This window comes from Pelodiscus sinensis, chromosome 1, assembly GCF_049634645.1.
Source record: "Pelodiscus sinensis isolate JC-2024 chromosome 1, ASM4963464v1, whole genome shotgun sequence".
Classification (NCBI taxonomy): domain Eukaryota; kingdom Metazoa; phylum Chordata; order Testudines; family Trionychidae; genus Pelodiscus; species Pelodiscus sinensis.
The window spans coordinates 100,920,417-100,933,865 of record NC_134711.1 but is presented as its reverse complement, the minus strand read 5'-3'; the positions used below and the strand labels follow the sequence as shown (position 1 = coordinate 100,933,865).

The following is a 13,449-nucleotide window of genomic DNA, read 5'->3' as shown; positions in this document are numbered from 1 at the left end:
TGTTCCAATCTATGTGAATCCAGCCGTATCGTGTCTCATACAGTCCTATCCCATTGCCTCCTGTTGGGAAATTCCTTATTTGTCCCCTCATTTTGCATCTTCCTTAAAGGTTTCAGTTTCGGCTTGACCTGTCTTTTGCTTTAGAGCATTAGAAGTGGTTACATCCAGAGCTAATCCTAACTGTGTCTTAAATATCTGGAAAGGACTGTTGGAGAACTGTGTAAAATGTGTCTTTTTCCTTTCTGCTGTTCTGGGAAAGAAGAAGCTGTTTCTCCATAGCTGGTCCTGGTGGTCAAGGGGATTGTTTTTAATGCTCAACCCCAACCCCTCTGTAGTAGAATATTCAACTGCTGATAAATTCCAGTATCTGCCTCCTCTTCCTACCTCTCAGGCTTCGCAATCTCACTCAGCACTGCAGCACCCTTTTTATCATATGTGTTTCTAAATGCCACTTCTGCTGAATTATTCATAACTGCAGTGTCGTATTTCTGTGCTTTTCTCCCTTATGCTGGCAGGAGCAAATAGAGTAGGTAAGTATCCAGCTTATTGTGTGACGGCCTTTCTTTAACTGGCAGTTTTGTGGAACAAATGTGAACGAGGGTCTTGGGAAAGTTTAATTCAATGTATCTGATATTTGAGTGGATTTGTCCTCTGGGTCTAAAAGCCAAAATTTGTTTTGAGCCATTTATTTACAGAAAGAGTTCTCAACAACTCAGATTATGTGAAAGGGTAATCATTTGTTTCTCCAATAGCTAGGCTGGGTTTTTTTTATTATGATATGTGTCATGTTTTAGTTCAAGCAGTGGTCCCCAACCTTTTGGGGCTGCTGGGCACTCGGGGGTGGGGCCACTCACGGGCCACACCCCCGTGGGGGGTGGGGCTGGCACATGCACCGCGCGCGCGGGACCGGGACCGGCACCGGCATGTGCGACCTTGGGGCAGAGGCTGCCCAGATTGTTTGGCGGGCACACATAAATGGCCCGGCGGGAGCCATGGCGCCCACGGGCACCGCGTTGGGGACCACTGAAGTAGAACATACTAAAGTGATCTCTGTTCTTTTGTCTCTTGGTTTCCTTCCTTGAACAGAATGTGAATAGTTAATATGATCTTTTAAATGGCCAATATTTATGCTGCTGTGAAGTCTGAAAGCTGTTCAGTTTAATGCAGTACAGGCAGTCCCCGGGTTACGTACAAGATAGGGACTGTTCTTAAGGTTTGTTCTTAAGTTGAATTTGTATGTAAGTCGGAACTGGTACATATTGTAGGGGAAACTCTAGCCAAACATTTCTCCAGAGCTCAGTTTTATTCTCCCACACCTCACTTCCCTCAGTCCTTTATTCTCAAGCTGAGGTGTCTGCTGAGAAAAGCCGCTCCGCGTCTCCCTGGTCTGCTGGGAGGGAGGGGGCAGCGCGCTAACTTCGCGTCTCCCTGGTCTGCTGGGGGGAAGCAGCTAGTGCGGGGTTGCCTCACCCCATTTGTAAGTAGGGATCCGATGTAAGTCGGATCCATGTAAGTCGGATCCATGTAACCCGGGGACTGCCTGTATATATTATTAGATAGCTCCTCGTCCTAAGTGATATTAATGTGACTCATAAGTTTAAGTCGTTACTTCTGAGGGACTGGATGGCTCCAGGAGTTGATAATTAGATAGAGCCTTTGCTTATTCACAATGCTTAAAAACAATACAAATGTTTCATGTCTTTTGTTTGTTCTATTGGAAATAATTTTTTAACAACGTATAATTCCTCTGTTGCACTTGGAACCTAAACCAAATGTGTTAATACATTAGAAGCTGAAAGTAAAAGTAACTAGAATGATCAGGGAACAAGAAAAACTGACTACAGGTTGAACCTCTCTAGTCTGGCACTCTCAAGACCTGACCAGTGTCGAACCAGAGAATTTGCTGAACCACGGGAGGTCAATATTGTCTAGCAGCATTACCAGCACTTCCACTGCTTACTGGGCTCTTAGAAGACATTTAGGGGTAAATAAAAGCACTGAACACTGAGAGCCAGGTCTGGTGGCTGTAAACAAACCTTATGGAACTGCGGGGAAACTTGGCCACACCCATGACAGCTAACTAAAATCATGTCGGACCCAGGATGTTGCCATACCAGAAAGTGCCGAATAAGGAGGATTAACCTGTAGTGTGTTTAAAGTGTCCAAGAGGAAAGGAAGAAACACTGTAGATAGTAAAAAGTAAATTAGGTGGTTAAATGATCTAAGTTGTTGTCAGTATCATAGATAATCTCAAGGAGATATCCGTAGGACCTTTGCTATTCCTTTTTCATAGTTAATATTATTTAAATGAAACGTTGAACTCTCTTAATTGTAAATTATAGATGTACAGGCCGTCCCCGACTTACGCGGATCCGACTTACGTCGGAGCCGCACTTACGAACGGGGCTTTCTCGCCCCGGAGGTCGAGGTAGCGGATTACTACCTGCGAGCTCCGGGGCGAGAAAGCCCCGTTCGTAAGCTGCTCCGGTGCCCCTGGTCTGCTGGAGACCATCTCCAGCAGACCAGGGGCACCGGGCGGGTTCCCGCGCTTCTGAGGCTTTGCCAGAGCAAAGCCTCAGAAGCGCGGGAACCGCTGCTGCTGCCGCTTGAGACCCGGTGCCTGTGGTCTGCCGGGGAACGTCCCCAGCAGACCACAGGCACCGGGTCTCAAGCGGCAACAGCAGCGGTTCCCGCGCTTCTGAGGCTTTGGAGAAATGTTTGGCTAGAGTTTCCCCTACAATATGTACCAGTTCCGACTTACATACAAATTCAACTTAAGAACAAACCTTAAGAACAGTCCCTATCTTGTACGTAACCCGGGGACTGCCTGTACTGCATTAAACTGAACAGCTTTCAGACTTCACAGCAGCATAAATATTGGCCATTTAAAAGATCATATTAACTATTCACATTCTGTTCAAGGAAGGAAACCAAGAGACAAAAGAACAGAGATCACTTTAGTATGTTCTACTTCAGTGGTCCCCAACGCGGTGCCCGTGGGCGCCATGGCTCCCGCCGGGCCATTTATGTGTGCCCGCCGAACAATCTGGGCAGCCTCTGCCCCAGGGTCGCACATGCCGGTGCCGGTCCCGCGCGCTCGGTGCATGTGCCAGCCCCACCCCCCACGGGCGTGTGGCCCGTGAGTGGCCCCACCCCCGAGTGCCCAGCAGCCCCAAAAGGTTGGGGACCACTGCTTGAACTAAAACATGACAAATATCATAATAAAAAAAACCCAGCCTAGCTATTGGAGAAACAAATGATTACCCTTTCACATAATCTGAGTTGTTGAGAACTCTTTCTGTAAATAAATGGCTCAAAACAAATTTTGGCTTTTAGACCCAGAGGACAAATCCACTCAAATGTCAGATACATTGAATTAAACTTTCCCAAGACCCTCGTTCACATTTGTTCCACAAAACTGCCAGTTAAAGAAAGGCCGTCACACAATAAGATGGATACTTACCTACTCTATTTGCTCCTGCCAGCATAAGGGAGAAAAGCACAGAAATACGACACTGCAGTTATGAATAATTCAGCAGAAGTGGCATTTAGAAACACATATGATAAAAAGGGTGCTGCAGTGCTGAGTGAGATTGCGAAGCCTGAGAGGTAGGAAGAGGAGGCAGATACTGGAATTTATCAGCAGTTGAATATTCTACTACAGAGGGGTTGGGGTTGAGCATTAAAAACAATCCCCTTGACCACCAGGACCAGCTATGGAGAAACAGCTTCTTCTTTCCCAGAACAGCAGAAAGGAAAAAGACACATTTTACACAGTTCTCCAACAGTCCTTTCCAGATATTTAAGACACAGTTAGGATTAGCTCTGGATGTAACCACTTCTAATGCTCTAAAGCAAAAGACAGGTCAAGCCGAAACTGAAACCTTTAAGGAAGATGCAAAATGAGGGGACAAATAAGGAATTTCCCAACAGGAGGCAATGGGATAGGACTGTATGAGACACGATACGGCAGGATTCACATAGATTGGAACAAGGAACAGCCCAACAGTCTTTTATAACATTAGCTCCTCATAAAACATCAGGCATTCATTTTGGTCCTTACAACCAACACACTACATTAAAACATACACCCTAGGCCACTAGGATTTCACCTTACCAAAAAACAAAAAACAAAAACAAAACCAAAAACTAACCTTGTGAAAGAGATATGCAAGTGACCCATACTTCATGCCAGTTTATTAGGATGCATACTTTCGTGTGTTCTGGCAGTGTTTGCCTACCTTGTGTTCTGTTTGCTTACATGCTACAACAGAACATCCATCCAGGAAGAAAACTAGCCTCACCAAACCAGATCCTTCAGGATCATTCAGTGTTCTGAACATTGCATGAGTAGAAACATACGCTGAGAAAGGAAAGGAAACTAACTCTGGAAAGGAACTAATGATCAATATTATAATAAATACTGCTTGCATCTTCTTATCTCTTCTCTGACACAATGGTAAACTGGGAAATGCTCGAGTATACAGGTATTCCTCAATAGCCAGCTCCTGAAAAACACTGAACAATGTTCAACTTTATAGACAGACCTGCCTTTGGTATTTCCAGTATTCCCTTCTCTCCTGTTTTACTACTACTAAGACTTTTGCTCAAAACCAGGATTATAATATATCTGAGCTCCATGATGGAACTACTCTGATGAGCTGAGGATCTGGCCTTAAAACCTCCAGTGAGAAATAAGCAATGATAACAGATACATGCGCTCTTAAAATCCTGTGTTCATGAAAATATTTTAAATATTCTGAAATGGGGTAAAAAGGAATAAAAATGACAGGAGTGAGCAGAATAAGTTGCAGTATTTTCCATGAGATGCTAGCAAGTCTTTAGCAAAACTAGTGCTAACAACAAAACACCTTAGCTCCTAAATTATATCTTAAACAAGCACCACATTGATTTTTAAATTCTTAGCTATCCACCATATTTTTAAATCTCACTTTTTCAAAATTACACAGTTAAAGGCGTACTCTCCCATTGTATCAAGTCCTGTTGTGACCTCTTTGCACCTGTAATTTCCTACAAGACTGCTACCAACAGAGTCATAATGACACATGATTAGAAAGTGTGTGCGGATGAGAGAAGGAAAGGGTGAGTGGTGTTACATCACTTGGATGAGATTCATGCCTGAATGAAATAAACCTGCAGACCTCCAGCTGCAACATAGGAAAAGAGAAAATAATCAGAGGGAAAAAATGATGGATAACCAAAATAAGAAGCTCCAATAGACAAAAATTACTTTTTTAGAAAGTGGCAGCACTGAAATGTATCTCAGGTTTGCCCTACTAAAACACTGCAGCAAGAGACTGAAATAAAAAAAAACAACAAACCACTCTTTGGACCTCTGCGTGGTTTGCCCTCATTGGCTGTGGTTGGTGGTCTTGCAGTTTCTTCTCCTGTCTCTTTCTCACTGGACTGTTCACTCGCTGTGGAGTCAGCATCCGAAGGGGAAACTCTGCAGCCATAAATAAAGAAGATATAAAACAAGATGAATGAAGGGTTAGACAGGTTTATAAAGGGCTCTGGCCATCAGGTACAAGGAAAATAAGACCATATGTTGGTAGGACTGTTTCTTTTCAGAAAGTACTCTGACTTATAATAAACGATTACCTTTGTCATGAGTGCAGGGATTGCAAAATTAGGCTGTAGCAATGCTGTGCTCTGTGACTTAACAATCTTGTCATGTATATGAGAGAAGCAATCTGTTTTTACTTTTGAAAAGGCAATTTTAATTTTAACAGAAAGCCTTTCACTTTAGCATAGAGCAGAATTATTTTTCTGCCTGAAAAATAATCTGCCACTTCAAAAGTAATATGACTAAATGGTATCACAGTATGGTATTGTATCATAGTATCACAGTATGAAGTTACCAAGCCCAGCTATTAAATTAACTAACGCTGAAAGTCCACACTCTGTTTTGCTGACTATGTAAGTCTACACCCAGCCAGGACTATTAATATTTTACTTACGCCATATAGTACAAAAGAAAGAGACAATCCCTTAGTTCCTACAAATTGTGGACACAGCTTGTCTATGCAAAAATAGACTAGTATTACTGTCATCCCATCCCCCCTCCTCAGCTCATCTGTTTACTTGTCAGTCTTAGATTTAAACTATAAACTCACTGGGGCACAGACTGTCTCTTCTACATGTTTGTTCAGCATCTAGTATGATGGGGCCTCCATCTATTTGGGCAATCGGGATCTGTAGGAATACTAATCACTTATAATTTCTTATACAACTCAATTTAATTAGTTCATTGCAGGTATATTCTGAATAATTAAAGGCAATTGTGTGTTTTTCTCCACCAGACTCTGAAATACATGCATACAGGCAGTCCCCGGGTTACGTACAAGATAGGGACTGTAGGTTTGTTCTTAAGTTGAATCTGTATGTAAGTCGGAACTGGCGTCCAGATTCAGACACTGCTGAAACTGACCGCCAGTTCTGACTTACATACAGAATCAACTTAAGAACCCCAGGCGTCCCCAAGTCAGCTGCTGCTGAAACTGATCAGCAGCTGATTCCAGGAAGCCCGGGGCAGAGCAACTCTGCCTGGGGCTTCCTTAGTCAGCGCTGGTCAGTTTCAGCAGAAGCTGACTTGGGGACGCCTGGGGCAGAGCAGCTGGGGTGCTGCTGGGTTGCTCCAGTAGCGCCGCTCCTCAGCACTACTGGAGCAACCCAGCAGCACCCCATCTGCTCTGCCCCAGGTGTCCTGATTCAGCCGCTGCTGAAACTGACCAGCAGCAGCTGAATCAGGACCTGGGGCAGAGCAGCTAGAGTGCTGCCGGGTTGGTCCAGTAGTGCCCAGAGCGGGCGCTGCAGGACCAATCGGCAGCGCCCCAGCTGCTCTGCCCCAGAGTCCAAAACAAAAGCCTGGTCTGCTGGGGGAGGGGAGGAGCACACTAGCTGCGCTCCCCCCCCCCCCCAGCAGACCAGGGACACGGGGAGCAGAGCCGCAGCGGCAGCGGGGTGCCGCGCCTCTGAGGCTTTGCTCTGGCAAAGCCTCAGAGGCGCGGGACCCCCCCGCGGCTGCGGCTTCAGTCCAGGAACCTGTGGTCTGCTCTGGCAAAGCCTCAGAGGCGCGGGACCCCCCCCGCGGCTGCGGCTTCAGTCCGGGAGCCTGTGGTCTGCTGGGGACGGTCCCCAGCAGACCACAGGCACCCAGATTGAAGCGGCAGCAGCGGCGGTTCCCCGCGCCTCTGAGGCTTTGCTCCGGCAAAGCCTCAGAAGCGCGGGAACCCGCCTGGTGCCCCTGGTCTGCTGGAGACGGTCTCCAGCAGACCAGGGGCACCGGAGCAGCTTACGAACGGGGCTTTCTCGCCCCGACTTCCGGGGTGAGAAAGCCCCGTTCGTAAGTGCGGATCCGACGTAAGTCGGATCCGCGTAAGTCGGGGACTGCCTGTATTTCAGCTGACAGCTATTTTAAAAACAGAGTACAAAACAATTCAGAATACACTAGAGTCTCTCCCCGAGTTACGAACGAGTAACGGACCAAACACTTTGCCGTAACTTGATCCGTTCATAACTCAGACCCCAATGAGTTACATGCGACCGTGCTGTTCGTAAGTGTGGGTCGTGTTCGTAACCCAGGGACCGCCTTTACGACCGCTCCATGGAGCTTTGGTCGTAAGTGCGAATGGTCATAACTCGACCGTTCGCAACTCGGGGAGTGGCTGTATATGCAACTGATTTTAAAGTTAGTACAGGTTGGAGTTCCCTGGTCCAGCACTCGTGGGACCTGGCTGGTCCCAAACAAGGGAATTTGCTGGACAAGGGCAGGTCCCTTGCCACCTGTCCCCCAGATTGCCACCCCTCCCTGCTGACTGCTCCATTTCTGGTCCAGCCAAACTCCCAGGTTTGGCCAGGCTTGCCAGACATCAGACCCTCTACTGTCAACCCTGGCCCTGGCCTGGCTGCAGGCTCTGCCTGGGCTTGTCAGATGCTGGCCTTGCTGCTAGACACTGGCCCAGTGGCCACCAGCTCTGGCTCCAGCTGGGCTGCCAGATGCTGGCTCCCCTGCCCACTGGATTCCTGGCCCCAGGGCTCTCTGGTCCAGGAACAGAGAGGTACAGCCTGTACTTCAGATTACATAGCTGATGTGATAGTATGCATATTGGACATGTAATTCTGTACACATTCATAGTCTGTGCACTGATGCAATGGTTTCATGAAATGGACTAGCTGGCCCACCAACCTTGCTAAGTGCCAGATTTTTATTGCTAGGTGGATATTTGATCCAGCTACTAAAGCCTTCAATTAAACATCAGTCTTCCCTAGAGAAAGTGTTGACTGTGTGTTGTGTGACGAAGTATCTCCTTATGTTTACATATGCTGCCTGTTAATTTCATTGGGAGACCCAGAATTCTTGTGTTATGCAAAGAGCTAAATAACACTTCCTTATTTACTTTCTCCATACCAGGCATGATTTTATAGACCTCTATCATACGCACCCTTCCCCCTCTGCCCCTTAGATGACACTTTTCTAAGATGAACAGTTTCACTATAATAATCTATCCTCCTAGGGATGCTATGCCACACCCTTAATTATTTTTGTTGCCCTTCTCTGTACTTTTTCCAATTCTAATATATCTTTTTGAGGTGGAGTGACTAGAATTTAATGAAGTATTGAAGGATAGATTTATAGCATAGCTGTATGATATTTTTCTGTCTTACTTAGGGATGTAATAGTGCAGTTGATTAACCGTGGAGAAAAAGCTTATCGGTTAATGCTATTAGACTACATGCATTTTTCCCCCTCCGCCTGCCAGTAATTTTTTTAGCAGGCTGCCCAGCGGTCTAGCTCAGTGCTGGGTCTGGGACCTACCTCTGCTGAGACTCTGCATTTGAAGTGTATTAGGAGCCAGGTGGGCAGGTAGCCCGGCTCAATTCTGGCTTGCGCTGGGTCCAGGGGCTCACTCCTACCATCAGACAGGGACTGCTGCCACTCCGCACTGCTGCTTCTGTATCAGAGGCAGCAGCGTGAGGTGACAGGGAGCCAGTCTGCAGGGGAAGCTTGTTTTTAAAACTGGCTCCCCTCACGGACCAGTTTCCACCTGGCATCCCATGCTGCTGCCACTGATATAAGGCAGCACTATGGAGTGACAGGGGGTTCCTTGGGGGTGGGGCTGGAGAGCACTGGCAGCCCCACTCCTAGGGACTATAGAATAGTTGAGTAACTGATAAGAATTCATGAGGTTACTCAATTATTCAATTCATTGATATTTAACATCCCTAGTCTTACTATCTATCCCTTACATTCTGTTACCTTTTTTTGACTGCCATTGCACATTCAACAGATGTTTTCTACTGATACCTCAATCTGGGACAGTTCCTTAGATCTGATACCTAAACAGAATGGCTCAAGTGTGAGAATTTTCCTCGTATCGTCCAGAGTGAAGGCTGATGAAAAGAATTCATTTAGCTTCCTCACAATGGCCTAGTCTTCCTTGAGTATTCCTGTAGCACTTTGATGATCTGATTTTTTGGCTAGCTTTCTGCTTCTAAAGTACTTTTTTTTGGTTTTGTTTTTTGCTGGTAGTTTTTAGTTGCTCTTCAAATTCTCTCTCGGCGTTCCCACTTACACCTTTATACCCGACGTGTAAGCGTTTAGGCTTATTATTTTCCTCAGCAGGATTTGATTTCCAGTTTGTAAAGCGTGTCTTTTTGTCTCTAACCATCTCTTCTATTCTGTTGAACTGCTAACAGGGACATTTTGGGGTCCTCTTGATGTATTTTTTATTTGGGGTGTAACATTTAGTTTGAGCCTCTATTATGGCATTTTGACATTTCCATGCAGCTTGCAGGCATTTTACTCTTAAGACAGTTCTTTTCAATTTCTGTTTAACTAGTTTCCTCGTTCTTCTCATTCTGTCCCTTTGTTTTACCTCCCACCCTTCATCTTTTCGATTTAGATTTTCAGTAAGTATTTATTTTATAGTAAGGCATTTGTATGCTACCAGAGATTGGGAGTCCATTATGCTGGGTGCTGTAATAAGATGTTTAGGGTAGGAGGACTGTCACTTATTATGCATTTGCACCATTCCTAGCACAAAGGGATCCTGATTTCAATTGGGGCCCATAGGTACTACCTGAATAAAAATCATAATCAGTAGCTTGTATATCATATGTTTCTTCCATTCACTACTTGTTTAATCTACTTCTCATCTCTAAGTAAAAGGTATGCACTAAAACAATCTCTGACCCATAACAGTCTATCTCCACTCTACTGATCAAGTTCACTCTCAAGGTGTTAACCCTCATCTCTGATCACCCATGACATTAGCTTCCTCTGCACACTACTTAAAGCTGGGGAGGGAAGATGCCATGTATCAAATTTGGCATATTGATTTTTTTAAGTAAAATATTTTTTAACTTTTCCAGAGGAAACGTTTTAAAAAAGACTTTTAAAAAAATTACCCTGCATTCCTTTTTTTATTTTGAGTTTCTCTAATGCCCTCCGACTTCCTCAAACTCTCAGAATGCAAAGACCCTCTCTTTTTACCACTGACAGATTCTACTCATCTTGCCAACACAGGCCACTTTTGAAACACATGAACTCATCTCTCTCATGGAGAATAATCAAATTGAGCTGAGCCACGATTAGCTGACAGAAATGTCACGTTCCTTTAACTGCATCTGTTTTCTGGGATGCGGCTAGCCTCGGTCCCCGACTCACTAGCTCTGCTCCTTACAAAGCCCATGGTATGGCATGGAAGATGGGGGATGCAGTGTGAGGAAGCCCATATGTGGCAGGGAGCCTGTCAGGAGACAGGAAGAGTGAATGAGGCTTTGGGGTGCATGAGAGGTTGACTGGAGAGGTGTGGAGATGCATATGGGTGAACTGGGTGCAGGTACTTAGGGACTGAGCAGGGAGACTTAGGTGGGAATGAAAAAGAGAAGCCCATTCTCTGGCACAGCACGCTCAGCAGAGTCAAGGGCTTCTGTGCAGTGGCAACAACGTACCAAGGGTGCCCCACAGTGCTGCCACTGCAGTGTACCAAGGAGTCAAGGCAACAACAGATAAAGAGCCTTTCAATTGCCAAAAAATGCAGAGGCATGGTGCTGTCTAGGCTCCCCCAAGGCACCATCTGTACATCCCTCATTGTGCCCAGCAAGCTTCTGCACGCAAAATATTCTCCCCCTCTCCACACACTCCCCTTGTTTCCTCTCCCATCATCAGCCTCTGTTTCCCCAAGACACAAAGCAGCAGCACTGTAGGTGCAGCGAGACGGGAGACACAGCAAGAGACAAATGGGAGGACGGGGGACATCTGGGTGGCAAACAGGGATGGTAAAGAAGAGGGTGGGAGCGAGCAGAGATGTGAATGGGGGAGGAGGATGAACTAGGAGAAGGTGCAACAGAAAGAAGCTTTATTCTGCTGAGCCACTTGTGGTTCATTATAGCACGGCTCCTCCTCTTGGCTTCATTTCTTCCTGGAAGGCCTCACTTAACTCTTACCTATTTGTCCCACATTTCCCTCACTTACACATTTTTTATATGCGCTCCTCTCCCCGCCCCCCCCCCCCCCAGCCAAATCAGCTCCCCTACCCTTTAAAAAAGGGAAGAAGGACAATCCAGGGAACTACAGACTAGTCAGCCTTACCTCAGTCTCTGGAAAAATCATGGAGGGGATCCTCAAGAAATCCATTTTGAAGCACTTGGAAGAGGGGAAAGTGATCAGGAATAGTCAACATGGATTCACCAAGGGCAAGTCATGCTATACCAACCGTACTGCTTTCTATGAGGAGGTATCTGGCTCTGTGGACATGGGGAAGTCAGTAGATGTGATATACCTTGACTTTAGCAAAGCTTTTGATATGGTCTCCCACAATATTCTTGCCAGCAAGTTAAGGAAGTATGGATTGGATAAAGGGACTGTAAGGTAGATAGAAAGCTGGCTAGATTGTGGGCCCAATGGGTAGTGATCAACGGCTCGATGTCTGGTTGGCGGTTGGTTTCAAAGGGAGTGCCCCAAGGATCGGTTGTAGAGTCGATTTTGTTCAACATCTTTATTAATGACCTAGATGAGGAGATGGATTGCACCCTCAGCAAATTTGCAGATGACACTAAGCTAGGGGGAGAGGTAGATACGTTGGAGGGTAGGGATAGGATCCAGAGTGACCTAGACAGATTAGAGGATTGGGCCAAAAGAAATCGGATGAGGTTCAACAAGGACAAATGCAGAGCTCTGCACTTGGGAAGGAAGAATCCGAAGCATTGTTACAGGCTGAGGACTGACTGGCTAAGTAGCAGCTCATCAGAAAAGGACCTGGGGATTACAGTGGATGAGAAGCTGGATAGGAGTCAACTGTGTTCCCTTGTAACCAAGAAGGCTAATGGCATATTAGGGTACATTAGGAGGAGCATTTCCAGCAGACCTAGAGAAGTTATTATTCCCCTTTATTTGGCACTGGTGAGGCCACATCTAGAATATAACATCCAGTTCTGGCCCTCCCGCTACAGAAGGGATGTGGACGCATTGGGAGGGTCAAGCAGAGGACAACCAAAATGATTAGGGGACTGGAGCACATAACCTATGAGGAGAGGCTGAGGGATTTGGTCTTATTTAGTCTGCAGAAGAAAAGAGTGAGGGGGGATTTGATAGCAGCCTTCAACTTCCTGAAGGGAGGTTCCAAAGAGGATATTCTCAGTAGTGACAGATGGAAGAACAAGGAGCATGGTCTCAAGTCACAGTGGGGGAAGTCTAGGTTGGCTATTAGGAAAAACTATTTCACTAAGAGGGTGGTGAAGCACTGGAATGGGTTACCTAGGGAGGTGGTGGAATCTCCACCCCTAGAGATTTTTAAGCCCTGGTCTGACAAAGCCCTGGCTAGGTTGATTTAGTTGGGGTTGGCCCTGCTCTGGGCAGGGGGCTGGACTCTATGACCTCCTGAGATCCCTTCCAGCTCTAGGATTCTATGATACCCTAGTACAGCTCTGCACCCCACCCAATACTCTCCCTGCAGTGCCACACTCCTTTCCTTCACACACTTCCGCGGTGCTCACCCCCAACAAGCGTACTCTTCCTAGGCACCCTCTTACATTTCCTACAATCCCATGCCCCATTGTCCCCACCCACTCCTACTCATCACCTTCATCCATCCCATGCCCTGCTAATTCTCCACCACATTCAGCTTTGAAACACTGATAGGCATCAACACTGACACGTTTCAGCACTGACATTCTAAATGTGGTAAAGGAGGCGGGGAGCTTTGGCATTTGGGTGTGGAAGACCAGTGAGGTGTAAGGCTGTGGAAGTTACAGATGCCAAAACTGCAAACATTTCATATGGGTAGTTTCATAAGTTATCAGGGACTTTCATTAAAATCGGCAAATTTGTGAGCAATGCAGCCACCAGTCTTCCATAATCCTCTATCCAGTCTCTTCTGAAAAATTGCAGCACATCCCGTTTACCCTCTTTGGTGAGAATGATTC

General features: G+C 46.2%; 1 protein-coding gene across 4 annotated transcripts in view; it reads right to left on the bottom strand.

The window, feature by feature from the left end:
• Window positions 1-13,449, bottom strand: part of KIAA1549 (KIAA1549 ortholog) — a 185,446-nt gene that overhangs the window by 28,104 nt on the left and 143,893 nt on the right. For 3 of the 4 annotated variants that reach the window (XM_075939466.1, XM_075939447.1, XM_075939458.1), the window contains one exon: window positions 5,343-5,467. In XM_075939466.1, the coding sequence (XP_075795581.1) occupies window positions 5,343-5,467 (125 nt within the window). The remainder of the gene's footprint in view (window positions 1-5,342; window positions 5,468-13,449) is intronic. The other variant, XM_075939453.1, reaches the window with a different exon arrangement.